The following is a 25,088-nucleotide window of genomic DNA, read 5'->3' as shown; positions in this document are numbered from 1 at the left end:
GCGCGGGGCGCGGGGCGGGGCCGGGCCGCCAAGATGGCGTACCAGACGTTCCGGCAGGAGTACCTGCAGGTGCCGCCCGTGACCCGGGCCTACACCACGGCCTGCGTGCTCACCACCGCCGCCGTGGTCAGTGCGGGCCGCGGGGGGGAGCCGCGCCGGGGGCGGGAGCGGGGCGGGCGCGGGGCCGCCGTGGAAGGGGAGCCCTGAGGCACCGCCCCCGCTCGGGGCTCGGTGAGGGGCCGCGAGGAGCCCTGAGGGAGGGAGCAGCCCCGGGAAGCTGCAAAGCACGAATCGGTAACAGCAGCGCTACAGGGCTGTTGTATTGAGGCTCCCACTTGCCACAAACCTCTCAGTGCTGATTGAGGGCTTGCTGGGCTCTTTTTGACACACAGGAGTGGGTTGCTGTTTTGGATGTGTGTTTTTTCTTCTTACTTTTTTTTTTTATTATTCCTTGTACCGATCCTTTCAAAATGTTCTCTTCTTTTTCAGCAATTAGAACTTATCACGCCCTTCCAGCTGTATTTCAACCCTGAGTTAATATTTAAGCACTTTCAAGTAAGTGTGTTCTGAAGCACGGGAGGTTTTAAAATGTGGTGTAGAGTATTTTTAAGTGCTTGTCTTCTCAAAACGGTGTACTTCTTGTATTAGAAATACACTTTTTAAAAGCTATTCCAGCCAGAGTGCAGACCACTATGCCTTAAAATAGGTTTTCATTTCATTTTCTGTAAAGGAGATTTCCGTTTTGTTGTTACTTGCTTTCCTATTTAGACAATAAAAATAAGCTGTCATGTTTAAAGTCCTTGTATTTGTCTTATTTCCAGATATGGAGGTTAATCACAAACTACTTGTTCTTTGGACCAGTTGGCTTTAATTTTTTATTTAACATGATCTTTTTGTATCCTTCACCAAGTTGTGTTGGTTCCCTTGGCAAGCAGAGTTCCAGAGTGCAGGAATGCTGCACACAGGAAAGGTTGAATTCCTGAGAATTCAGCAATGCCAGCTTCACTGGTATCACGAATGGGCTTCAAGAATTTTGACAATTATGTTTTTGGTGTTAAGAATTTGTACAAGCCTGATCCTTCAGGTTGGTGCTCACCTGGTGCAGGAGAAAATTCCAGGTAACTTTTTTGTCTCCCGGGTCACCCTCTCTGCTGAAGTATCCAGAAAGAGCCAAGTGATGCAGTAAATGGATAAAACACTTTGAAGGTGATGTAGAATTGAATCATTTTCTGCTTGGATCTGTCTCTAAACTCACTTGCAATGGAGTTTTCCTGACCTGTGGCCTCAGATACCGCTACTGCCGCATGCTCGAGGAAGGCTCTTTCCGGGGTCGCACGGCAGATTTTGTATTTATGTTCCTTTTTGGAGGACTTTTAATGACTGTATCCTTTCTGTTTTAATTCCAAGCTCCTTTAGTAAAGCTACAGATGTGTGAAGGAGAACTGGAACCACGTTGTTACTGTTACCTTAGTATAGTTTGTTGCACAAGGAGTAGGGATATTTGTTAGGGTGGTTTTGAATATTTTGGGATTGTTGCTGGTTTTTCAGGGTCTTTTTTCTGCTTGATGAGGTTATCAGGGGACTGTTCAGGTGTGGGATCGTGCTCGGGTTGTCTGTGAAGAATTAAATTCTGCTTTAATGAGATGATCCGTGCTGCAGGTACCCCAAATCCCGCTGCAGCTTTGGATTTGATGGACGGTAGTTTGATGTACTCGCACCAGGGAAAGCAGATTTACCAGCTGTGTGGAAGACACAGGATTAGGAATTAAGCTGTGAAATTCCTGACCTCACAAGTGTTTCCTTAGCGAGCCATGGCAGCTTTTTGGGCTGTTTGTGAACCTGGTGTTCCTGGGGCAGGCGTTCACCATCATGCTGGTGTACGTCTGGAGCCGCAGGAATCCCTACGTCCGCATGAACTTCTTCGGTCTCCTCATCTTCCAAGCCCCATTCCTGCCCTGGGTCTTGATGGGCTTTTCTCTGCTTTTGGGGAACTCCATCATTGTGGATCTCCTGGGTGAGCAATGCCAGCAATCTCGAGGATCTGTTCCTCCTCATGCTTTATGTGAAACAGAAATGGGGACAAATCCAAGGGCTAAATGCCCTAACATTTGATATTAATTCTTCTGATATATTTATTATTTTATATTTTAGGCTTTTCTGATTTCTAGCCATTGTAGCATGTTTTGTGCTGTGATAAAGGATGGAAAGAGCTTTTGATGTTTTGGTTTTTTTTGCTTGGAATCAGCCCTGATGCATCATCTGACTGAAATAGCATCAGTCTACTGAAATAAAATAGCTTGTATTACTATTTTATCAATTCTAACAGAGCCAAAACATCAGTACTTTTAATAATAAGACCTTTCCTCAATATTAACATAATATAGTATAAGTTAAGCTCTTTACCTGCTGTTAGCTTTCTTCCTTAGGTTTTGTATTACTGTATTTGTATTTTCTGTGAAAGAACCAATGTATGTTGTTTTCCTGAAAACTCTAGTGTAAAGCATTTGAGAGTTGTAAAGGAGACCTAGTGAAAAATCACCTTTTGGCTTTTCTTTCTATACCAGGCATTGCCGTTGGGCATATATATTTTTTCTTAGAAGATGTGTTTCCCAATCAGCCTGGTGGTGGAAGGCTCCTGAGAACACCATCTGTCCTGTGAGTATTGGTGTCTGCTTTGGAAGAGACGTGGAAAAAATGCTTGTTTGGAAAACTGTTTGCAATTCAATCACATCAGCTTCTGGTGAATTGGGCAGAGACAGAATTGGGGAGTGTCTGTTCTTGCTTTTTATTGAACTTGCATTGCCAAACGAGGTGCTGGAATTTGTTTAAGTGGGAACCAACTTAACTGGGAGAAGAGCTATAAAGGATTTTGCCTTTGGTTTATCTGATAACACTTCTCAGGCTTTGCTGACAGCTTTTTTTGTGGCACCAAAGCTGTGTCCCCTGCTGAGTTTGAACAGTGGCTGAGGTACTACAAGTAAGATATTTGATGGGCTTTTTTCTTCTGTAAGTCATCCTTATGTCACAATTTTGGAAAAAAACAAAATCCTTCAGTGTTTATAGTATTGAGCAGTTGTGCTCCCACTCAGTTCCCTCTTGTGTGGATGCTCTAATCCCCTGTGGTCCTCTCCCACAACACCTCTGATAGTTGTTTCTCATAGAATCATAAGACTGAAGATGTCTGGCATAGAATATTTATCCATAAATATCAGAGGATGAACCCCATCAATCTTGATTTGGGATCTCCTTCCTGGTGGCTCCAAAGTGGAGAGCATAAATCCCAGTGCCTGGGCAAGCAGTTCCTGAGGGAGGCCGGTGTGCAGCGCGTGGGCTGTGAGGGCTGAGTGTCAAGGATGCCCGTGCTTTGTGTTTTGCAGGAAAGCAATATTTGACACGCCGGAGGATGACCCCAACTACAACCCCTTGCCAGAGGAGCGGCCGGGGGGCTTTGCCTGGGGAGAGGGGCAGCGCCTCGGGGGATAATCCGAGCCTGCGCCTGGCCCAGGACCCCGGAGAGCCCGGCCTGGCTCCAGCCCCACGCCCGCTCTCCCGGCCCAGCACACAGAGGGCTCGCACAGCTCTGTGGTTTGCAACACAAGCACTTTATGAAATGGCAGTCTCACCCGAGGCACTCCCAGCACCCTTCCCAGTCAGGGTGTTCATTGTGCTGGACATCATCTAAATCCAGTGGAGCCAAAAATTTAAAACTGGAAACTGTTTCCTGTTAACTTCAGTTAACAAGGCCACACAAGTACTTGTTTAAAGTGATTTCTAAAGCATTTTTTTCAAGTTATTTGATACATGAAATCTCTATGGGAAACTTTGCAGGGGAGAAACTCAACTTTTTGGGTTTTAACTATTTTTTTTATTCTTGGATAAAACAACTGCAAGATGATTGAAAGGCTAAGTCACTATTTCAATGGCAAAAGGTTTTTTAATCTGAGGTGCTGCTGTCTCCAGTCATCTTTGAACTGCAGGGAACACAACATGCAGCTTTTCTCTCTGCCAGTTGGATTTTTGAAATGTTCTGCAGGCCAAGGGTTTTTTTTTTCCCCCCAAGAACTGTGTGTTCAGGTGCCCATTTTTCAGACTGGTGGTTAATTAAATAGGTGTGCCTGCAAAATCCACCCCCTGTGCCCTCTGCTGTTACTGGATGACCTGCAGCACTAGAGAAGGAAACCTATGTGGAGTCAGGACTCAAAAATTATGATGAGTTGAATAAAATGTCTTGTGGAACCTCTTTGGTTAATCCTCTGTATCATCCTGTAGTCCTGAGGCAGCAGGTGGAGAAGCAGGGGCTGGGAAAAGCAAGTCCTTCAAGAGACAAAGATAAGTGCAGCTTTTCCCAAAGTGTCTCAGAAGTGCAGGACACAGCATTGTCTGCTCAGGATGTGAAATCTGTGGATGAAGTTTGTTGTGGGGTTGTGTCCAACACAGGCCAGTGAGACTCAGTGGCATTTAGCTTAAAGCTACATTGATTATAAATATTTCTGACCAGCCACATAGGAATTTGGAGCCCAGTTCAGCTCATTGTGGTCAGTTGTTCTTAAATCACCATAGAAAGTATCAGGTGGGGTTTTATTGATTATATCATAATAGATAAAAGGAGTTAAAGTTGCATCTTCATTCTGCATATTAGAGGATGAGCTTCCCCATTAGATGGGATTATCTCGTTTAGTCTCAGATTTTGTTTCTAAAAGCTGGCTACAGGTTTTATTTTATTTTTTTTTTTAATTTATAGTCCAGGAGAGAAATGTGTGGGGATCTCAAGGGAAATTCTTTTTCCACAAGCAGTGTGCTAGATTCTGATAAAATGTGTGGGGTAATTTCTATCTGCATTTTTGTCTGTTAAAAGTTATAAAAAGTTATGGGAGCCTTGAGGGGTTCTTTGGGTTTTTTGGTCTGGTTTTGGGGCAGTTTTGATTGTTTCTAAAACAGACTTCTCGTGCTCCTAGAGAGCAGGAATGAAAGTGTATTGGACAATGTTTCTTCAGCATAGGTTATGAGGCAGGAATTGGATCAAACTCTAATTTTGTGTGTTCTTTTTAGTTCAGTGCTTGAGAACCTCTCCATAGCTTGTGACTGGGATAAGTCCTGAGTGGGAACATGTCCCTGCGCTGCCTGCAGCCGTCTCTCTTGCTGTATAAATGCCCTCCTCGGCTGTATTTGGCTTATTTTTTATATTTGTGTCAGCCGTTCGGGGTCCGCGGTTTTTCCACGGCTCCCCGGCCCCGAGGGGCGCCCGGAGCGGGCAGCGCTGCAAATGGCGGCGGCGGCGGGACTACAACTCCCAGCATGCACCGCGTGGCGCCGCGCGGTTGCGTCATCGGTGCGCCGGGGAGCCCGCGGAGCGCGGGACGGACCGGGCCGGGCCCGTGAGGGGAGCGAGAGATGGCTCAGGACAGCGAGGCGCCTCCGGCCAAGCGGCTCAAGGCGGCGCCCCCCGGCACGCCGCCCCAGAGCGCCGCGCCGCCCGCACACGTGCAGCGCCGCTCCCTGCCCATCTCCGGAGCCCGCGGGCCGCTGCTGGCCCGGCTCCGCCGCCTCGACACCGCTGTCCTCATCGGTGAGTACCGGGACAAGCGCCCAGAAACGTTTTGGGTGTAAATTTGAAGTGTGGCGAGCAGGGAATGGAATGGTTTGTGTGCTTTGGCAGCCGGGGTTAAAGCAGCGGGGACTTGGTTTCTGTGGAGAAGGCAAAAGTATTTCCCTCTCCTTTCGCTGTCTGCCTGGAGTTCAGTCAAAGCCAGGTGGCAAAGCTCTCCTCTTCTAATGACTCCTCACTTACATTTTCACTGATTTTATTATGCTTTCTGTGAGTGCAAACGAAAAATCTTTTTGTTACACTTTGAGGAGCTGAAGATCTACAACTTCCCACCTGGTAGTCTAAAGACTTAGCATTTATTGTAAGTAAATGAGAAATGCTTCGTATGTCACTCCTGTTGGTGTCACACTTCACCTCCAGGGAGGCTGGAGTTCGTTTCTAAACGAGAGGGTGGCTGCAGAGCAGCTGGGTGGATGGAGCTCTGCAGAGGAGGGCATTGGTGGCATCTCTGACCTGCCACTGCTTTGTGGTGGGGTTTCCCTCTGTCTTCAGCTTCCCCATCCTCAAATAGGGCTAAAAGTTAACATAAAAGCCCGAATTTGACAACGCTACAAAAGTGTGGGGCAAAACCCTATTCCCTTGATATTCCTTAGGAGAAACAGGCTCGGGGAAGACCACTCAGCTCCCTCAGTACCTGTACGAAGTGGGGATTGGCCACCCCGGCACCATCGCCGTGACCCAGCCCCGCAGGGTGGCAGCTGTCACCCTGGCTGCCCGAGTGGCTGAGGAGAAGAGGACGGAGCTGGGGAGGCTGGTAGGTTATCTACAGATTGACTTTGGTTTGGTGCTGCTCTGGGGAGGGGCCCTGCCAGGCTTCAGTGGGTAGGATAATAACCAGCCACAGGGGTGATAGTGTTCATTTCATAATTAGTTTTGGGTGCCACAATGTAACAAGGATGTAAAAGCTGTCAGGGAGTGCTCAAAGGAGCAACGCAAAGATGGTGAGGGGACAGGAGGGGCCACATCATAGGAATGGCTGAGAGCACTTGGTCTGTTCAGCTGGAGAAGTGGAGAATTTGGTCAAACCTCACCAAGGTCTGCAGCTTCCTCCTGAGGGACAGCTCCAATTTCTGCTCTCTCTGGCCAGAACCAGGGCCTGAGGGAACAGCTGGAGCTGTGTCAGGGGAGGTTTATGCTGGATCTCAGGAAAGGTGTTTCCCCTGGAGGGTGCTGGGCACTGCCCAGGCTCCCCAGGGAATGGGAACAGCCCCGAGGCTGCCAGAGCTCCAGGAGAGTTTGGACAGCGCTGCCAGGAGTGCACAGGGTGGGATTGTTGGGATGTCTGTGCAGGCCAGAGGTTGGAATGGATGATCCCTGTGGGTCCCTTCCAGCTCAGGATATTCTGTGATTCTATAATTAAATTAATGGAGAAAAATGGCTCTTTACCTGTCCCATGACAGGGTGGGCATGGTCTGTCTCTGTGGTATTGTACTTTTTGATCTGGCTTGTTCCATTTGAAAAAATACTGATTTTTGAATAAAACAAAAATAAATATTGTGCTCTCTTCCATTCCTCCCTGTGTCAGAAATCACTGCCAAGGAGAGCAGAGTGCTGAATTAGTGTGGGTCTGGGGGAGAAAGGCACAGGAGAAAGACTTCCCCTGAATAAAATCCTTGGAGAGCCTGGAATAATTACAGAGAGGAAAGGGGGAAAGGGAAAGGAGGAAGAGAAGGGAAGGGAGGAAGGAAGGAAGGAAGGAAACTTGGGGGCATTTGAAATGAACTTCTAGTTAGGAAGAAGAGATGTTGGCAGTATCATTTGGGTGGCTTGCTACATTTGGAAGAGGAACTGCTCTGCTTTCCAGAGCCTCCATGCCCCTCTGGTTGGCTCAGTCCAGTGCAGTGGCCAGGGCTTTGTGGCCCTTCCCTGTGGCACGGGGGCAGTGAGAAATGCCATCTGTGCTCCCTGTGCTCCCTTCCCCAGGTGGGCTACACGGTGCGCTTCGACGACTGCTCGTGTGCCGAGACCAGGATCCGGTTCCTGACGGACGGGATGCTGCTGCGGGAGGCCATCGGGGACCCTCTGCTGCACAAGTACAGCGTGGTCATCCTGGACGAGGCCCACGAGAGGACCATCCACACGGACGTGCTCTTCGGGGTGGTCAAAGCCGCTCAGAAGAAGCGAAAGGAGCGGGGCCTGCGGCCACTGAAAGTGTGTTTACCCGGGATGGCAGTGAAGGGCAGGGTGGGGCTGGGCTCTGAGTGCTCTCAGCATCTCCCAGGGCCTTCCAAAGGTTTGGAATTTCAGCTTTGACCGTTTTTCTGTTCCTAAAAAGTCTCTTTAAATCTCAGTAGTTAAGGGTGTCTGACTTATGGTGAAGTGGGCCTGGTATGACACCTCTGAACAAGGTATCTGGTCACCACCACACCTTTTTTCCACCAAAACCCCTTGGGTGTGAGCTCTAGGCTAGACAGAGTGCTTGGGAAGTTTTGGCACTGCTTCTGAGATCACTGCAGGTGCAGAAGCTCTGGCTGATGGGACATGCTCATTCCCAGGTAGAGCATTGCACATGGGATGGGTGGATGTCACTACTGGGCATTAAATAAGTACACAGCAGCTTGGTAAGTTCAAAAGAGGAGAAGACCCAGTTTTATTCCAACATCTGGTATTTATAGAATTCCAAATGTGACTGTGGATTGGAGGATGGAATTACCACCTCTCCAACTACACTGGTCTAAAGATCAATTAACCATTTCTCTCCACCCACAGAGAAATATGTAAGCTATTCTATTTCTATATGAAACTGTGGGAACTCTGACTCTCAAATATGTAAACATTATCAGAAGGCTAAAGAAGTTTTATGAGAACTTTAAAACTTTCAAAAGAAGCATAAAAGAAAACACTTAAAAATCAGGGCAACAGGTGGACATGTCAGGAATTTGTGTGAAAGCACATTGGCTTTGCTGGAGGGGCCTGGCAGGGGCTTTGCATGGTCTCGTTCCACACACCAGCCCATTCTGTCACACCAGCATTTTCTGCTTGTGGTAAAAAGCTGATGGCTTTAACAAGGAGAAATCACTCTCTCCTGTCCCAAAGCCTGTGAGTTGTTCTCAGCATGGTTCTCAGGATCCAGAGGCTGACTTTTGGCTGGTCCTGGCTCATTGGTGTCCAGCTGGATGGAAGCTGTAGTGCTGACCCATGCTGTGCTCCCCCAAAGGTGATTGTCATGTCAGCCACGATGGATGTGGACCTGTTCTCCCAGTACTTCAATGGAGCTCCTGTCATCTATCTGGAGGGCCGGCAGCATCCCATTGACATCTTCTACACCAAGGAGCAGCAGAGTGACTACCTGCAGGCAGCACTGGTGTCCATTTTCCAAATCCACCAGGTATGAGGGTCTCTCCAGGTTTGTGTCCCTCTGGGGCCAGGGGTTGTTGTTTTGTGCTGGGGTGTTTGACTGCCAAATACCTGGATTGTTGTGTTGTTCCATTAAACTGCATTTATGTTGGGGTCTCAATGCTGGGCTGACCTCAAGGTGATAAAAGTCCATTTCAAGTTTCCCTAGCCCTGCAGCCAAAGTCTGGAATGCGTCTGATTGTGTTTTCAAGGTTGTTTATTTCTCCTTATCTATAACATTCTTTCTCTGAGCTTCCGAGCTCTGGCTAGCAAGGAGGCTGTGGCATTCTGTCTGCCCTCTCGGGCAGTGTTTACCTTTTATATCAAAAGTTGCCTATAGTCTGTTTACAATAACATGCCAATATCTAACATATGTGTTGGACAGTGAGTCTCTACCTTAAATCAGTAGAAAAGTGTCACCATCACACCAAGACAGGGAGGACAAGAAGGAAAAGAAGGCTAGGACACACCCAGATTCCTCTATCTTGATGCCCTGAACTACATTCTAAAAACCCCTTTTTCACCCTGTGTTAATCCAAATATCACACTACTCAAACCCTTGTGGCTTGTAATTCCTCATACAAAGCTGGCAGTTCTTTCCATGGGCTAAAATGGAAGCCACAGGTTTTTTTTTACTTCATGCCAAAGTCTCTGAGCCCCCTGCCAGGGTCTTGAGATAGCCAGGGCAGCCAGAGGGATGTCCTGGACTCTGACATATTTTGTGCTTTGAAGTGGCTGCTGCTGTTGGGATTTGGGCCCTGTGTGTCCCGGCTGGAGCTGAAGGGAGACTGCCAAGCAAAGCTCTATAATATCAACTCACGCCTAAAACCTGAATGTTCCCCTCAGCTGAGTTCTCTGTACCTGGGTGCTTGCTGGCTCTCTCTGCCTGACCTGGACAGTTATTTGAGGACACAGAAATGCCTCCATCCTTTTGATACTCGATCCCTCAAAATGTAATTTACTTTTTGTCTCTGGTGAATCCATTGGGAGTTCTGGCTGTTGCATACCTTGCACCACATGTGTGTCTTTTCTTTCTTCTTAGCCTGCTTCAGTGGCTTGCTGCCAGAGCCACATCTCATTACCAATCTCAGTTCTCCTTTTCTATCCAAACCCTCCTAACTTGCTTTTTCCTCTGGTTCCAGGAAGCCCCTGCATGCCAGGACATCCTGGTGTTCCTGACTGGTCAGGAAGAAATTGAAGCAATGACCAAAACCTGTCGAGACGTTGCCCAGCACCTCCCCGAGGGCTGCCCACGGATGACAGTGCTGCCCCTTTATGCTTCTCTGCCCCACTCCCAACAACTCCGTGCCTTCAAACCTACCCCTGAGGTGAGGGAATAGGAGGGGTTTCGCTTCAATGAGTCCTTGGATGAAACATATGGACTTTAAGGGGCTAAAGCAGTGTGTACTGATAGTAATCAATAGTCTCTGTTGGCTTTAGGCTGAGTGGTTCCAGAGATATAATACACTGCAACTGTGATGGTTTTAATAGATGCATTCAGTAAGTCACATGGGATCATAAAAAGAAGGAAAGATTAGAAGGCACAGGAATTTAAATTTCCTCCATTTCATAGGAATTTTTTGTCCATATCACAAAAAAGCTACAGCAGCTAATGGGGGAAATACTGAGTAAGCTGAAAACCTGAGAATGTTTGTCAGGGCCATAAGGAAAGGAATACATGCTGCCTCAGGCTCTTTTTTACCTACTCAACAGATAAATAAGACCACAAATGTTGTGCCAGAAATGAAACCAAAATTGTTGAAAGATGTGTTGAGAACAGTTATTCTGGTGTGGTGTATTTTGTTGCAAATGCAAACTAATGTGTTAGAAGCTGATTAGAAACTGAAGATTACCTCAGTTTCTGAGAGCTGGCACAGTAAGCACAGTTGTGTTCACAATGTGGGGGAGGGATAGGCCCACAGAGGCCAAAAGCAGCAGAATTTGTGTTGCAGCTGCTCTAAGGTGGCCTTGACCTGGGTTTGATTTTCTTTCCTCCCAGGGCTGTCGCAAAGTTATCCTCTCCACCAACATCGCGGAAACCTCCATCACCATTGCGGGCATAAAATTTGTTGTGGACACGGGCATGGTCAAAGCCAAGAAGTACAGCCCTGGTGAGGAGTTCTGAGGAGGAACAGGGCCAAGATTTGGGTCTGGGTTTGCAGAAGTTACTGGAGGCCGTAAGTGCTGCTGGAAGAGGATTTCAGACACCCTCCATGCTGTTTAAATTAACGACCCAGGTTTGGGGTGTGGGGTTTGGTGGTGTTTTTGTGAGGTTTTTTTGAGTATCAGCCATGAGGGGTTAAAAATCTGTCAAATGCCACTTCTCTTCAGGGACACAGCATGGGATGGTTCACTGTGCTTCACAGCGCTGAACCAAGTGAGCTCTGAGCTGGATTTGAATGGCAAACCCTGGGAATTCTTACTGCTAATCAATCCTCTGTGCTTTCCAAAGCTGTGCCTTGCTCAGGCAGTGGCTGAGGTGATGCTTTTCCATGCCCAGAAACTGGCCTGGAAGTGCTGGCAGTGCAGCAGGTGTCCAAGGCCCAGGCCTGGCAGCGCACGGGCAGAGCTGGGAGGCAGGAGAGCGGGATCTGCTACCGGCTCTACACAGAGGAGGACTTTGAGAAGTTTGAGGAAATGACAACACCTGAGATACAGAGGTGAGGACAGAGCCATCACACCCCTTGCCACACCTCTTTTACAGCTGGAGCTGTGGGAAGAACTGTGCAGCAAAACTGGATCTAGAGGCTGGTGGGGTGACTTGAGAAAAATGGAAGTGTGGGGACTAGACAGAAAAACTGGGAAATGTTTGCTCAGGGTGGGCAGTTGGGCACTGAGTCTCCAAACACCTAAAGCAATAGTTCTGACTGTCCTCCAGAGTTTGGACTTGCCTCTTCCTGGTTTAGGAAGTAAGGCTTCACCAGCAGCATCAGACTTGTCTCTGTCAAGCTGCAGCACAGACCTGAGATTCTATCTCAGCTTCTACAAAAAAAAGAATAAAATAAGAGAACTGTCTCAGTTGTTTATTCTGCCTATGCAGGTGTAACCTGGCTAGTGTGGTGCTTCAGCTCCTGGCCCTGAAAATTCCCAATGTGCTCACCTTTGACTTCATGTCCAAACCATCTCCTGGTAAGTGGCTACAAAGGAAGCCTTGGGGAAAAGAGCAGGGACATAAGGTGTCATAACAACACAACATAAAGGTGTGCCCTGACTGCCAGGGGAAGAGTAAATGGGGTGCTTGTTCTCTTGGGATAGAGGAGGATAAACTACATTTCTCTAAATGGAAAATACTTGTCCCTCTGGCCAGAGGAGGGAGGCAGTGATGGAACCAGCTGATCTTCACATCCCTCAGTGGGAGGCAGGAGGCCTCACAGTCCTTGTTTTGACAGATGCTATTCAAGCAGCAATTGATCAGCTGGACCTGCTGGGGGCTGTGACCCACAAGGAAGGTCAGCTTGTCCTGACCCCCTTGGGAAAGAAAATGGCAGTCTTTCCACTGGATCCAAAGTTCTCCAAGGTAAAAACTGAAAAAAAAAAACAAAAAAAACCAACCAAACAAAAACAAAACTTTTTAAATCTCATATATTCATCTCTGTACCATTGATGTTTCTCTTTCAAACTCCTTAAACAAGGTGTGAAATTTGGGGTGTTTGCAGTTCTACTGGTATATTTGCTGTACATTAATGTACATAATTTACAGCCCTTTTGCTGGCTTGCTTGTCATTTGTTGTTAAATTTAGGGAAGTTTTTTAAAAGAGACTTTCTTTACTCTGGCACCTCTGAAGGTGAACAAGACAAATTTGTGTGCAATTTTCAGGATTGTTTGGCAGGTCCATGAAATGTCTGTTGCTGTAGCTGGTTTTTCACTGTGTTTGTGCTGGTTGTGCACTGGTCAGTCTCAGGAAGGAGCCTGGCAGGTGTTAAAGGTGCTTGGTGAACCCATCAGAGGATTTACAGCTGTTCTTAGGCTCAGTTTATGAGATTGCCCTAAACAATGTTTGGTGGAGTTCCTGGACTGCCAGGGAGCAGAAAGATCTGCCCAGCTGAAGAGGATTTGGTCAGCCAAAGATGAATTTTGTTGTGTCTGCGCAGGCCATCCTCCTGTCACCCAAGTTCCACTGTGCAGAGGAGATCCTGACCATCGTGTCACTGTTATCAGTGGACAGTGTCCTCCACAACCCCCCTGCCCAGCGGGATGAGGTGCAGGCTGCCAGGAGGAAATTCATCTCCAGTGAGGGGGATCATCTGACCCTGCTCAACGTGTACAGGGCCTACAAGAATGTCAATGGGCACAAGGTGGGATGATCTGAGCTGCCTGAGCTCATGGGGTGAGGGGATTTTGGCAGAGAGCAGAGTTGACACCTGCATCTTCCATGGCTGGTGCCACAGGCATCCATCCTCCAAAGCAGAGAGAAAAGAGGGCCCATCCTTTACAACTGGGATTGGAGGAAGTTCAGTAACAAAGGTTCCTACAGAAAGCTCTGGCAAAGCTTTGTGGGGCCAGTTCTGTAATCACAGCCAGGGCTCTTCCTTTCCTGGTTCCAGCTGGAAACAGAAGGGAGTGGGAGAGTGTTGAGATTTGATGATACATATCTGGACATGTTCTGGGACAGGATTCATTGGGAAAACTTTGAGCATATTTAAAAGTAGATTTGGGTTTATCCTACTCATCAACCCCTCACTGATTTGTGAATCTGTGGACTCATGTACCCCATTCCTTGCAACATCTGACATTCTTACCTGATTTATTTTCATCACCTGCAGGATAACAAGGGCTGTTTTGCAGCTCTTGGTGGCCTTGCTGAGCAGCTCTGAGAGGGAAAAGAACCACCACCTGCTGTTTCTGAGAAGAGTGGGAGGGAATCTAGACATAGTGGAGTAAAGGGAGGTAGAAATATGACCAGGAAGGGGGTCAGCACGTTTTCTCCGAGGCAGATTGTAGAGGGGATTCTGCTTTTTGTAGTATCTAAAGGCTGTCATGCTCCTGAGGTGAAGAAATATCCCCTTCTAACTCCTGGTGTCTCTGCTGCAGGGATGGTGCAGAGAGAACTTTATCAATGGCAGGAACATGAAGCTGATGGCAGAAGTCAGAGCTCAGCTCAGGGACATTTGTATAAAGGTAACTTGCTTCCATATTTCTCTGTTTCACCTGTTGGTATTTTCCTGTTTGTCCCCAAACTTATGTTACTGTGCACCAAGTCCCAAAGAGTGAGAAAATGGGGGATTGTTTTCAGTCTCCTGTAAATAGCTGGCTAAAATTCCTGACTGTGCAGTTGCATTCTAAAATCTTAAAGCTGCAGGGCTTAGTGGGTCAAGGAGAAATGAGAACTTTTAAGAAGACTTCTCAGGGAAGGACCAAGTTTTCCTAAGGGTTTTTCCTGCTCTAGTGCAGGTGGCACTGTGCTGTCTGTGCCACAGAGTGCTGGCAGCCTGTTCTGGCTGGCTTCTCCATGGAGTCAGGCATTCAGTGTGGCAGCAGCTTCCCCTCAGTGCTGTTCCTGCTGGGCACAGCGTGGGAGCTGCCACTGAACCCCTGGCAGTCTGCAGTGACATGGGGTCTTGTGGGGTGTCATTTGTGAATGCTGGTCTGTGGCATTCCCATTCTCTGGACAGAGAGACACAATTCTGTCTCTCAGGAGAAGCACAGAGAGAAGAGAAAACAATCTTTATCTCCGCTCCTTTAATTTTCCCCACGTGGAATGTGGTGTGGAGATTGTTTATCTGAAGTGATTGCTGGGTTGGATTCTGGTGAAGGTTGTTCAGGGCCAGTGACCAGTGGATCCAGCTGTGGCTTGGGCTCTCAGCACAGAGTCACGAGTTTGTTTGTTTGTTAGTTAATAGGGAAGTAAGAACTAAGTATGTAGAATAGTGTAGTATCTTTTTAAATAGTATATTAATGTAATATAATATAGTCTTAATAAAGCAGGTCCTTCAGCCTTCTGATCTGGAGCCAGACATCATAATTTCTTCCCGTTGGGGGTTACCTGATTTCCTATAGCTGGTCAGCCTTACACTCACTTCCAGCAGGAGAGTGACGATCCATTTTGTTGGCCCTTAGTCTGGCTTAGCCTAGCATCCCCCCAAGCTGAATTCCTTAGTCCCCCAGCGTGCTCTCCCAGGAGAATCCCCCAGTCTTTCTGCAGTGGAGCAGGGCTGTGCCCCTCGAGGCTGCCCCGGCTCACTCCCGTCTCTCCCAGCTGTCGATGCCCCTCGAGTCGTGCCGCGGCGACACGGGCAGCGTGCGGCGCTGCCTGGCCCACGGGCTGTTCATGAACGCGGCCGAGCTGCGGCCGGACGGCTCCTACGGCACGGTGGACTCGCAGCAGGCGGTGGCCATCCACCCCTCCTCGGTGCTGTTCCAGGCCAAGCCGGCCTGCGTGGTGTACACCGGGCTGCTGCGCACCAGCAGGTGCTACATGCGCGACCTGTGCGTGGTGGACGCCGAGTGGCTGCACGAGGCCGCGCCCGAGTACTTCCGCAGGAAGCTCCGCATGGCCAACAACTGACCCTGGGACCAGCTGGCTTTTTCAGCTCCGCCTTGAAAGACTTATTTTTCTAAAAATTTAATGGATAGATGTATAACCGTGTTTTTTATAACCTCAAGGAACGGGATGGGTATTTATTTACATTATGTGTTTTTTCCAGAATAAAGAAGTGATGGTGAAAATCCCAATCCTGGGTGTTGTTTTGTGAGGCACAGAACAAATGATCATAGGAACAGTCCTGGTGTTTATGGTTCTCATGGGAGTGTGTTCGTTGTCAGCAGTCTGGGCTTGAAGATGTGAAGGTAGCACAGTGAATCTGTGCTTCTTGTGCAGAATGGACTCTGCCATTTACATGTGCAGTGCTCAGATTCCTGTGGGGAATTGGGAATTAAAATTCTGGTCCTTTGATGGGGTGGGACAGATGCTTTCCTTCTCCTGCCTTGCAATGAGCAGCAAATGAGCCTTCTGTGCTTCTCAATAGCGGGCACTAGTGCCAGCTTCTGACAAAGGGAAGACTTGGAGCCAGAAAACACTGCCTTAGTCACTGTTTCCTCTAAAATACTCTTTCATTTTTCTTGTTCTGAGGAGACTGCCATGCTCTGGCCTGTACACTAGCAGTCATAATTAGGAGTGGGAGGATGTCTGGGATAAAACTCGTGCATGTCTCCCACATTCCTAAAACTCTCATTGTGCCTTCACTCCTGTCTGGGTGCTGTCTGTGCCATCCCTGGTCATTCCATTGTCAGGGATCCCAGGAACCAGGTCCGCCGTTGGCACACTCCATCCTGCCAGGACCGGGACTCGAACCCGGGGTCTCACCGTGCTGGGAGTCGAACTCAGGATCTCAGCGGGACCGGGACTCGAACCCGGGATCTCACCGGAACCGGGATTCGGACCCGGGGGTCTCATTGGGGCCGGGACACGAACCCGGGGGGTCTCACCAGGACCGGGACTCGAACCCGGTGTTTCATCGGGGCCGGGACTCGAACCCGGTGTCTCACCAGGACCGGGACTCGAACCGGGTGTCTCACCGGGACCGGGACTCGAGCGCGGTACCTCATCGGGGCCGGGACTCGAACACGGTTCCTGATCGGGGCCGGGACTCGAACCCGGTGTCTCACCGGGGCCGGGACTCGAACCCGGTGTCTCATCGGGGCCGGGACTCGAATCCGGTGTCTCATCGGGACCGGGACTCGAACCCGGTACCTCATCGGGGCCGGGACTCGAACACGGTTCCTGATCGGGACCGGGACTCGAACCCGGTGTCTCACCGGGGCCGGGACTTGAACCCGGGAGTTTCACCGGGACCGGGGCTCGAACCTGGTTCCTCACCGGGACCGGGACTCGAACCCGGTCTCAAGGGGCCGGGACTCGGGCCCCCCTACCGGCCGAGCCGGGACTCGAACCCGTGGCTCGGGAGCCGCGCGGGGCGCGCCGGGGCCGGAAGCGGAGCGCGGTTCCGGGGCGGGCACTCCTCGCCGCCCGCTCCGCACGATGCTCCTCGCCCGCTCCCTGCGCGCCGCCGCCGCCGCCGCGCTGCGCCCGCCGCGGCCCGCGCCGCGCCGCCCGCTCAGCTCCGCGTTCCCCCGCGCCCTGCTGCCGCCGCCCGCCGCCGCGCCGGCCCCGGCGCGCTCGCTGTGGCAGCTGGGCGGCGGCGCGGGGCGGACGGCGCTGCTGCGGCCGCGGCGGGGCTCGGCCGGCCGCGTGTCCTGCGGCTGCGGCGGTCTGCACACCGAGGGTGAGCGGGGCCGGAGCGGGGAGGGCGCGGGGCGGACACGTGCGCTGCACCCCCTCCGAACTGGGAAGCACGTGGGGCGGCGGGGGCTTTCCCGACAGCCCTAAGACAGCTCCACCTTTCCCTAATCCCCGTTCTCACTAAACCACCTGTTTCCCTAAATTCCGGCATCGCCTAAGCCCCCTTTTCCTCTACATCCCCTTCTCTACCTCCTCTTTCCCTACTCCCCCTTCCCTAACCTCCTTTTTCGCAACTCCCTTTTCCCCAAACCCCCTTTCCCTAACTCCTTTTTTCGTTCAGACCCCCATTTTTCCAACCCCCCTTTTCCTACTCGCCCTTCCCTTAACTCCACTCCCCTTTTCCTTAACCCTCCTTTTTTTAACTCCCCTCTTCCCTTACCCTCCCTTTCCCTAGTCCCCCTTTTTCCTAGCCCCCTTTTCCTAACCCTGTTTTCCAACACCTCTTTTACCAACACCCCTTTCCCTCAACTCACCCCCCACCCCATTCCTTCATTCCCCCTCTCCATAACCCTCCCTTTCCCTAACCTCATTTTCTTTCCCACCAGGAGACAAAGCCTTTGCGCAGTTCCTGACGGACGAGATCAAGGAGGAGAAGAAGATCCAGAAGCACAAATCCCTGCCCAAGGTCTCCGGGGGCTGGGAGCTGGAGGTCCATGGCACAGAGGCCAAGCTGGTGCGGAAGATCGCGGGGGAGAAGTGAGTGGGGTCTGGGAAGGGTCCCCAGCACCCGAGGGCGGGTGGGTGACAGTGACCAGGCTTCTCCTTCTGCTCACTCCCCAAACTGTGCCCTGCAAACGCTCTTGGTTTGACCACTTTGGGCCAAAGGCGCTTTTCCCACACCGGTTTGTTACTGTGTTTTGTGTTACAAAGTTTCTCACGGGCTTCCCGTTTTAGAAATAACAGTTCAGTAAAACTTGAAAAAGTGAGAGCGCTTGGAGGGAGCAGCTTCTCCCAGGTGTGACTTTTAACTGCAATGCCTGGTTTTGTTCACACTGCGAATTCTGAATGAGGGCTTGAGAGACCCATTCTGATGGGCGTTTCTTGGGTGTGTTCAAAAGAATTGTGTCTGTTTCTTTTGCAGGATAACGGTTACATTCAACATCAATAACAGCATCCCACCCTCGGCTGAAGAAGACACACAGGAACAGCAGAAGCCTGATGAGCAGGAGGTAACGTAGCCTTGATGTGCTTTAAATGCTGGGGACACAGACCAAAGTTGGAATCTTGCCTTAGGGAACTTGGAATCTTGTCCTCGAGTGTTGAGGCTTATGTGATGTTTGGGAGCATTAAAGCACAAAATGCAGATTTTCCAGGGCTGCCTGTCCCCTGCCTGACCTCCCTCTCCCCTGCAGAAAGGCAGAGCAGGATGGGAGGGCTCTGTGAGGGGAAGTTAGAGGAATTGTGAGGCTTTCTAGCACCTTCCACTATCAAAAAGGTCTGGAGGAGAGTGGGAGAGGGAAACTTTGTACAAGGGAATGGAATGACAGGTTATGGGGGGATGGCTTTTAAGTGATAGGGAGTGGGGCTAAATTGGGTATTGGGAGAGATTGTTCCCTGTGAGGGTGGTGAGGTTGTGTCTGCTCCATCCCTGGAAGTGTCCTGGATTAGGTTGGATAGGCTTGGATCCACCTGGGATAGTGGAAGGTGTCAGGGAATACAGAACAGGGCTGTGCTGTGATTGCTTTGGCTCCTGTTCAGATTCAAGTGCTGATGCAACTGTTTTCTTATTTAGCCTGAACTTACATCAACTCCAAATTTTGTTGTGGAAGTAATAAAAGATGATACAAAACAGACCCTTGTGCTTGACTGCCATTTCCCTGAAGATGAGGTGAGTGCCCCTGTTGGATTTAACTGCTCTTTGTAATCTCTTGCTTTTCTGAATCAGCACAATATGCAGTCTCCTCTTATTTCTTTTTTCTCTTAATCACAAAAAAAAAAAAAAAGGTTTTAAGTTTGCAAGAATAGTGGGGAGGAAATGTTTATGGCATTCTTCACATCCTGCCCTGGTGTTTCTGATCAGCCCTTATTGGGCTCTTTATTGAATTACAGTAGAGAAGTAGGGATTAAAAAAAAGGAGGGAAGAAAATAAAATCGAGAGCTTTTGCTCACACTGGTATTTGTGGTTTATTTTGTAAACATTAGGAGATGTTTAACAGTCCTGGCTGTTAAAGGTGAGATGGACATGGGAAGACTCGGAAGAAGTTTTTATATATTTTTAAACCTCGAGCTGCTGATTTAAATCAGGTCCCTTCTGGCAGCACAAGCTTAGAGGTTTTCCTGAGTTCTGTGCATATCTGTGCTTGTCCTCACAGGCACATGGTGAGAGGGGAAAGCTTGTCTGGCCTTGGGACTTTTCCTGAGGGATTCCCAGCCTGGGGATGAGCTGGCTGAGCTCATTAGTGCCCAGTAATTGCAGCTAATTGCATTTGTTTTCCTGCCTCAGATTGGAAATGAAGGAGAGGAAGAAAGTGATATTTTCACAATTCGGGAGGTCAGCTTCCAGCCCACTGGAGAAGCTGACTGGAAGGACACCAACTACACCCTCAACACGGATTCCCTTGACTGGGTAGGTGCTGCTAAAGGCCACAGAGGGCACTCAGCTCACCCCACCTGGCTGTCCTCTGCTCCTGGGTTGGGAATTAAACCTGTCTGGATGTCTGAGACAGGGACTGGCCCTGCTCTGCCCCTGAGCTGGTGATTCTGCTGCAGCCTGAGGTGTTTCCTGGTCCCAGGGTTGTGCACTGCTGCTGGCGTTACCAGGAATCAGGACAGACAGGAGGAACTCCTTCCCTTCCAGATTTTATAGGTGGATTTCCCAGCAGGGAATCACGATCTGGAAATGCTTTGACACTTGTCTTTTGATCTGTGTGTTTAACAATGTGGCTTATCAGACACCATGTGTAGATAAAAGCATCTGTGTGTGGTGTCTGAAAAAATACATTGTGTCTTGGTTTTCCAGGTGTGTTGATAGAGTTGTAACACTAAAAATACACAGTAGAATCTGTCTGTTCTTATGTTCTCAATGCCAGGATTTAAAAAGCTACAATTTTTAGTTTGAGGCTGTCACGTGTTTAAAACTGAAAGTAGAAATAAGTCCTAGAGTGTATCCCCTTGAGAAGCATCCATGTTAAAATTGCTTAGTGTGCTGCAGACCATCCCACACTGATTATTCTTTTTTTCCCGTGTCTTAAGATATTAAATTAATTTAAAATGTGTATGAAAGGAAAAAGCCAAGCTCATGACTGTAACACTGAAGCCTTCCAAACAAACTTGTACATCAGATACCTTTACAAAGCATTAGTTCACCCCGGGGTAGAGGGGACAGGCAGAGCTTGGCCTGTGTCATCCTTGGCACAGCTCCCCTGATGGCTCCCACAATCTGGGGATCATCTCCAGGGTGCAGCTCATTTGCAGTTGGGTTTGGGTTTTTATTTTGTGTTCCATGGCCCTTTCTGTCCAAATGTTCCACCCAAGGTCAGGCCTGCCCTCTGTGGTGGTGCCTTAGAGGCTGCCTAGAACAGAGGCTAGACAGTGTTAAAGGAATAAAATAGGGATTTATTAAAAGGCCTTAAAGGATACACCTTGGGCAGGACAAGAGCCCAGCCAGGGCTGCACCCTAGATGGGTGATGAGTCAGGAGTTTTCACACTTTTATAAGTTTTAGTCCATTTTCATATTGGGGTTCATTGTCCAATTCTCCTGGTGATGCAGTCCCAAATTGCTCTCCCAGATTGCTCTTCTCAATTCCCTGTTGTTTGCACTTTTTGGGCCTGAAGCTGCAATGGTGTCCTTGGTTCTCAGGCTGGAAAAGGATTGTTCTGTCTGACTGAACTGTGAGGAGAACTTGCTAACACTCCTGAAGTTCAGAGTCACACACTAATGCAGTACAGAATCTGGAAAATGCGAAAGGCATCAGTGGGAGCTGGGCCTGATTTTCCTGGGAGGAAGTGCCAGTTTCCAGGGGACATTTTAATCCACCCCCTCCCCAGGTGTGTTCACTAAGGAAGGTTTCTGTTCCTTGCTCCAGGCTCTCTACGATCACCTGATGGATTTCCTGGCTGACCGAGGAGTGGACAACACCTTTGCTGACGAGTTAGTAGAGCTCAGCACTGCCCTGGAGCACCAGGAGTACATTAAATTCCTTGAAGACCTTAAAAGCTTTGTCAAATGTCAGTAGGTCAGGCTAGGAAATTTAGCCTCAAGTGTGGGTATTCCACAGTGCTGCTTCATCCAGCAATACCCAAATATATCTTCACAGTGGATACAGAGAGTAAGTAACTTGGAAGGTGGAGGAGAAGGATTCTCCCTTGGATTTGGAGATTTGTAGTGATGGTGCAGCCCCAAGTTCTCTGATGCTACAGGCCAGAATTGCCTCGCCCTGCATGGGGCTTTTTGTACAATTTGAGAGTGAATGTGAAGAATAAAAACTGTTCAACATATCAGTGAAAAAGGTGGTTTCTCTTCTTCCTGCTGTACCAGTGCTGCCATGAACGTGATGGTAGAGTTTCTCTGTGCCAGAGCTGCTCACAGAGTAGTTGTGGCAGTGATGGTTGAGTATTTCATACTTAAACTGATGCCTCCAATTGTTATTTGAAGGTTTTAAGTTCATGTTAGTTAGTTTATTTATTTAAGATTCACTTAAACTCAAAGAGAACGCTGAAGTGCAACATGAGCTGTGAGATCACTGATGTATTTAAGTATTTAAGACAACACCAAGGCCAAAATAAACTAAATATATTTATTTCAAAACATGTCCTGTGTGATTAAAAGTGCAGGTCAAGGCAATACTACGCCTTTAGGAGTGTCTTTTTGACACAGCAGTTAGAAGTATGTACACAAGAGTCCTAGCAGCTCTGGGTAAAGTTTAGTATTAAAGTCTTCCAGAAGTAAAGCAGCAGCTGAATCACCTTAGAGGAGAATCATCCAGGAGTCACAGACCTTCACAAAAAAAGTTCAACAGAGAACTGTGTTAATGTATAATGTTCAAAACTGTTTGAACAGGAAAACTACTGACAGGGGGGAAAAAAATCACAGAAGAGTTGTTGAGCACTGGAAGTGGTGGAGTCACCATCCCTGGAGAGATTTAAAAGACATGCAGATGTGGCACGTGGGGACATGGGTTAGTTGTACCCTTGGCAGTGGTGGGGGAATGGCTGGACTTGATCTCAGGGGTCTTTTCCACCTTAAACAATTCCATGGCTGTATTTGAAATGCTCTGGCCCTGCCACTGTCCTCACACTGTTTCACACAGCAAAGCAAGCACCAGCTCTAGCTTGAGCCAGAGGGCTGCTGTGTGTTCTCTGAGACACCTGGATGAAGGTTTTTCAGGAGGCTTAAACAAGGAATTTTTTAAAACTTTTCTTCATGAACCACTTACCAGATGGTGCACACAATACTTAAAAGTTGTTGGCTGAAGTTAGGGCACTGAATTTGACAGCTTCCCTAATCCAGCAGTTAAAGGTGTGTGCTTTGGAACTTCTCTTTTATGGTTACTGGTGGTCAGAGGTAAAGCCATTTCCAAGGAATTTTGTGAAAAAACAGCCACATAAACCCCAGGGATCAACAGACTTGTGGTTTCTGTCCATGTAATTGAGCCATAGATCCAAGAGGGATCCTTTCCAGGAACCTGACATTTACACTCACGGAGCAGCTCATCAGCAGACTGGCTTCCTCCTCCATGCCACTGGTGACTGTGAACTCGGGGCTGTGCAAGCACCTCTGGCTGTGCTCTGTCAAGGTGCTCTCCAGAAGTGACCGAAGCTTCCCTTCTGTCATATCCTGAGAATAATTCATGAAAAGCCAGCTGAAGTTCCTGTCTGTAGCTTAAAGCTGCAGCAGAGATGCCACACACAACGTGTCACAGTGCAGCTTACCTGTGTGCTGATGTACAATCCACACTGGCAATGAACCAAGTGAGCCTTTACAGTCAGGTTATTCCTGGGAAGAGCAAACAATGACACACAGAACAAGGGAAGATTTTAGCCAAAAAAAAACCCAAAACAACCTACCCTCCCATTAGATTCAGATCATTGCTCAGGCATTTTTATTTTGCAGCCTCTCTGCACATTTCTAAGCCCAGACTGCTGTAGGAGAGTGAGGAATCTGATTCCAATGCCAAGGGCTTTCTTACTTCCTACATACTGGGCAGATGACCCTGTCAGTGGCATCCAGGCCGTCGAGCATGGCGTTGAGACACTCCTCATCGAAGCGCAGGCTCCGCTCGTACTCCTCGATCACCAACTGCTCTGCAACAACACAGCACAGCAGAACTCCTCAGGGCTTGCTGGGCAGCACAGGCAAAGCTGCTGGCCAGGTGCAGGCTGGGCTGCATATGAGTTTCTAAGAACTTTTACTCTTTTGAGTCAGATTTCTACGCTTGGTGAAATCATTCCTGCTAATCCAGTTTTTTCTATGGCTCAGCTCGTCTCATATGGGTCTTTCTACCTCTTGATCAGCACTTTAGTAACATCCTGAATTGATTTATACAGGTTCCTAGAGCTAACAGATCTCCTGTTTCTCTGGCCTCTCTCACAGACCTTAAAATGCCACTTAAACTTTTAAAATTGTGAGAAGAGGTGTCAATACCCCAAAGCCTCAACAAGATTTCTAAGAAGGCTCTTCCCCTGTATCACGAGGTTTGCAGGAACCCAGGAGTGCAGCCTCAGCTATTCTGCACCACCAGGAAGTCAGGGGTGTTACGCATCACACAGAAGTGTGATTAGAAGCGCATCAGAAGATGTGTACAGATCTTACCTTGCAAGATCAGTTCCTGCTGGATCTCTTCCAGCACTGCCAGTTCATCAGGGTCCTCCAGCAGCTGAAAGGTGAATCAGTCAGCAATCCTCCCATCCCAGCCACTTTCTCACTTCCAGCATCTGACTGAGCAACATAAATCCACTTTTCCTGTCTAGTAAATCCCTCTATTTGCAAAGCCATGCACTGTGGGAAGAAAACTGTACTGTAAACACATGTGCAGAGCCAGCCAGAATGGATCCAAGTAGAGCCTTTTAAATTTGCTTTTTAAGACATTCAGCTTTCACTCCCATTCTCAGAAGAGGGAAGTGACAGACCAGCTATAAAAAGCACAGATGAGGAAACCAACCCTCTGCAGTGATCCACAGGCTGTTTGTGAAGGGAATAAAGAATTTCCCCACTCATGCCCAAAGGCACTTTCACAACTCCACACCCTGCCCGAGCTGCAGAAATAGGAAACCCTGAAGCTGTTTTCTGTGGGCTGCAGTGAGGCGCTGAAGCAGACCCGCGGGGGCTGTATGTGACACCGCTGTCACACGTGTGATGAGCTGGGGACGCGGCACTGACCTGCTCCATGGGCTGCTCCCCGCGGAGGCCGGGCAGCCGGTCCCGCAGCTCCTGCCACTCCTGCTCCATCACCTCCTGCACCAGCAGCGCCCCGCCGGCCGCGTCCCCGGCCTGCCGGTAGCGGTCCAGCAGCTTGGCCCGGCTGCTCCTCAGCCGCTCTAGGCAGCGCTGCGGGACGAGAGCGCGGGGCGTCAGCGCCGGCACTCGGCGGGACACCGGGGGAGTGCGCCCAGGGAGACCGGGAATTCCCGGGGGACACGGGGGAGGCACGGGGCTGGAGCAGCCGCGTCCCGGAGGCGCTGCAGGGGTTTGGCTGCGGGCTTAGCGGAGAGTTTCGGGCGGGGCGCGCTTCACCCGCCGCAGCGGGACCGAGCTGGGTCCGGAGAGGGAGAAGGGAGCCTAGGTGCCGCCTCCCCGCCGCCTCCCCGCTCACCCTGCGGTACGTGTCCCTCCAGGGCGGCCCGCCCGGGCTCTTGTAGCGCGCCCGGCGCTCCCGCACCGCCGCCGCCATCGCGCCGAGCCCGCGGCGCGCGGGGCACGCCGGGCAATGTAGTCCGCGGGCGGTGGCGCCGATTGGCCGCGCGGGCA

At 49.5% G+C, this 25,088-nt stretch overlaps 4 protein-coding genes across 6 annotated transcripts; 3 read left to right on the top strand and 1 right to left on the bottom strand.

Moving 5' to 3' along the window:
• Positions 1-16: 16 nt before the first annotated feature.
• On the top strand, positions 17-4,240 carry DERL2 (derlin 2). The gene is made up of 7 exons (XM_021550866.3): positions 17-126; positions 490-555; positions 822-895; positions 1,289-1,382; positions 1,819-2,014; positions 2,565-2,655; positions 3,378-4,240. Exons 1-7 carry the CDS (start codon positions 34-36, stop codon positions 3,481-3,483), a joined length of 720 nt encoding a protein of 239 aa, XP_021406541.3. The 5' UTR covers positions 17-33; the 3' UTR covers positions 3,484-4,240.
• A 1,088-nt stretch (positions 4,241-5,328) lies between these two features.
• DHX33 (DEAH-box helicase 33) lies at positions 5,329-15,614 on the top strand. Its single transcript, XM_021550865.4, has 12 exons — positions 5,329-5,566; positions 6,199-6,359; positions 7,529-7,756; positions 8,763-8,933; positions 10,084-10,269; positions 10,941-11,052; positions 11,442-11,601; positions 11,982-12,070; positions 12,331-12,458; positions 13,034-13,237; positions 13,974-14,060; positions 15,139-15,614. The coding sequence occupies exons 1-12, from the start codon at positions 5,392-5,394 to the stop codon at positions 15,445-15,447; spliced, it is 2,010 nt and encodes a 669-aa protein (XP_021406540.4). The 5' UTR covers positions 5,329-5,391; the 3' UTR covers positions 15,448-15,614.
• Positions 15,615-16,900: 1,286 nt separating this feature from the next.
• Positions 16,901-21,619, top strand: C1QBP (complement C1q binding protein). The gene is made up of 6 exons (XM_077787490.2): positions 16,901-17,164; positions 17,727-17,877; positions 18,263-18,350; positions 18,914-19,009; positions 19,625-19,747; positions 21,208-21,619. The coding sequence occupies exons 1-6, from the start codon at positions 16,921-16,923 to the stop codon at positions 21,355-21,357; spliced, it is 852 nt and encodes a 283-aa protein (XP_077643616.1). The 5' UTR covers positions 16,901-16,920; the 3' UTR covers positions 21,358-21,619.
• A 278-nt stretch (positions 21,620-21,897) lies between these two features.
• Positions 21,898-25,023, bottom strand: RPAIN (RPA interacting protein). 3 transcript variants are annotated; one of them, XM_085557097.1, is made up of 7 exons: positions 24,934-25,023; positions 24,501-24,668; positions 23,934-23,997; positions 23,311-23,425; positions 23,054-23,117; positions 22,818-22,958; positions 21,898-22,118 (listed from the first exon to the last, which is right to left on the bottom strand). In XM_085557097.1, the coding sequence occupies exons 1-7, from the start codon at positions 25,009-25,011 to the stop codon at positions 22,089-22,091; spliced, it is 660 nt and encodes a 219-aa protein (XP_085413223.1). In that variant the 5' UTR covers positions 25,012-25,023; the 3' UTR covers positions 21,898-22,088. The 3 variants fall into 3 exon arrangements, with proteins under 3 accessions (XP_085413223.1, XP_021406650.1, XP_021406649.1); XM_021550975.2 differs by having other exon boundaries at positions 22,824-22,958; XM_021550974.3 differs by lacking the exon at positions 21,898-22,118 and having other exon boundaries at positions 22,558-22,958.
• Between the last annotated feature and the right edge of the window lie 65 nt (positions 25,024-25,088).

Source organism: Lonchura striata, chromosome 19, assembly GCF_050655825.1.
Source record: "Lonchura striata isolate lonStrDom1 chromosome 19, ASM5065582v1, whole genome shotgun sequence".
NCBI lineage: Eukaryota > Metazoa > Chordata > Aves > Passeriformes > Estrildidae > Lonchura > Lonchura striata.
This window is presented reverse-complemented; position numbering and strand designations above follow the sequence as displayed.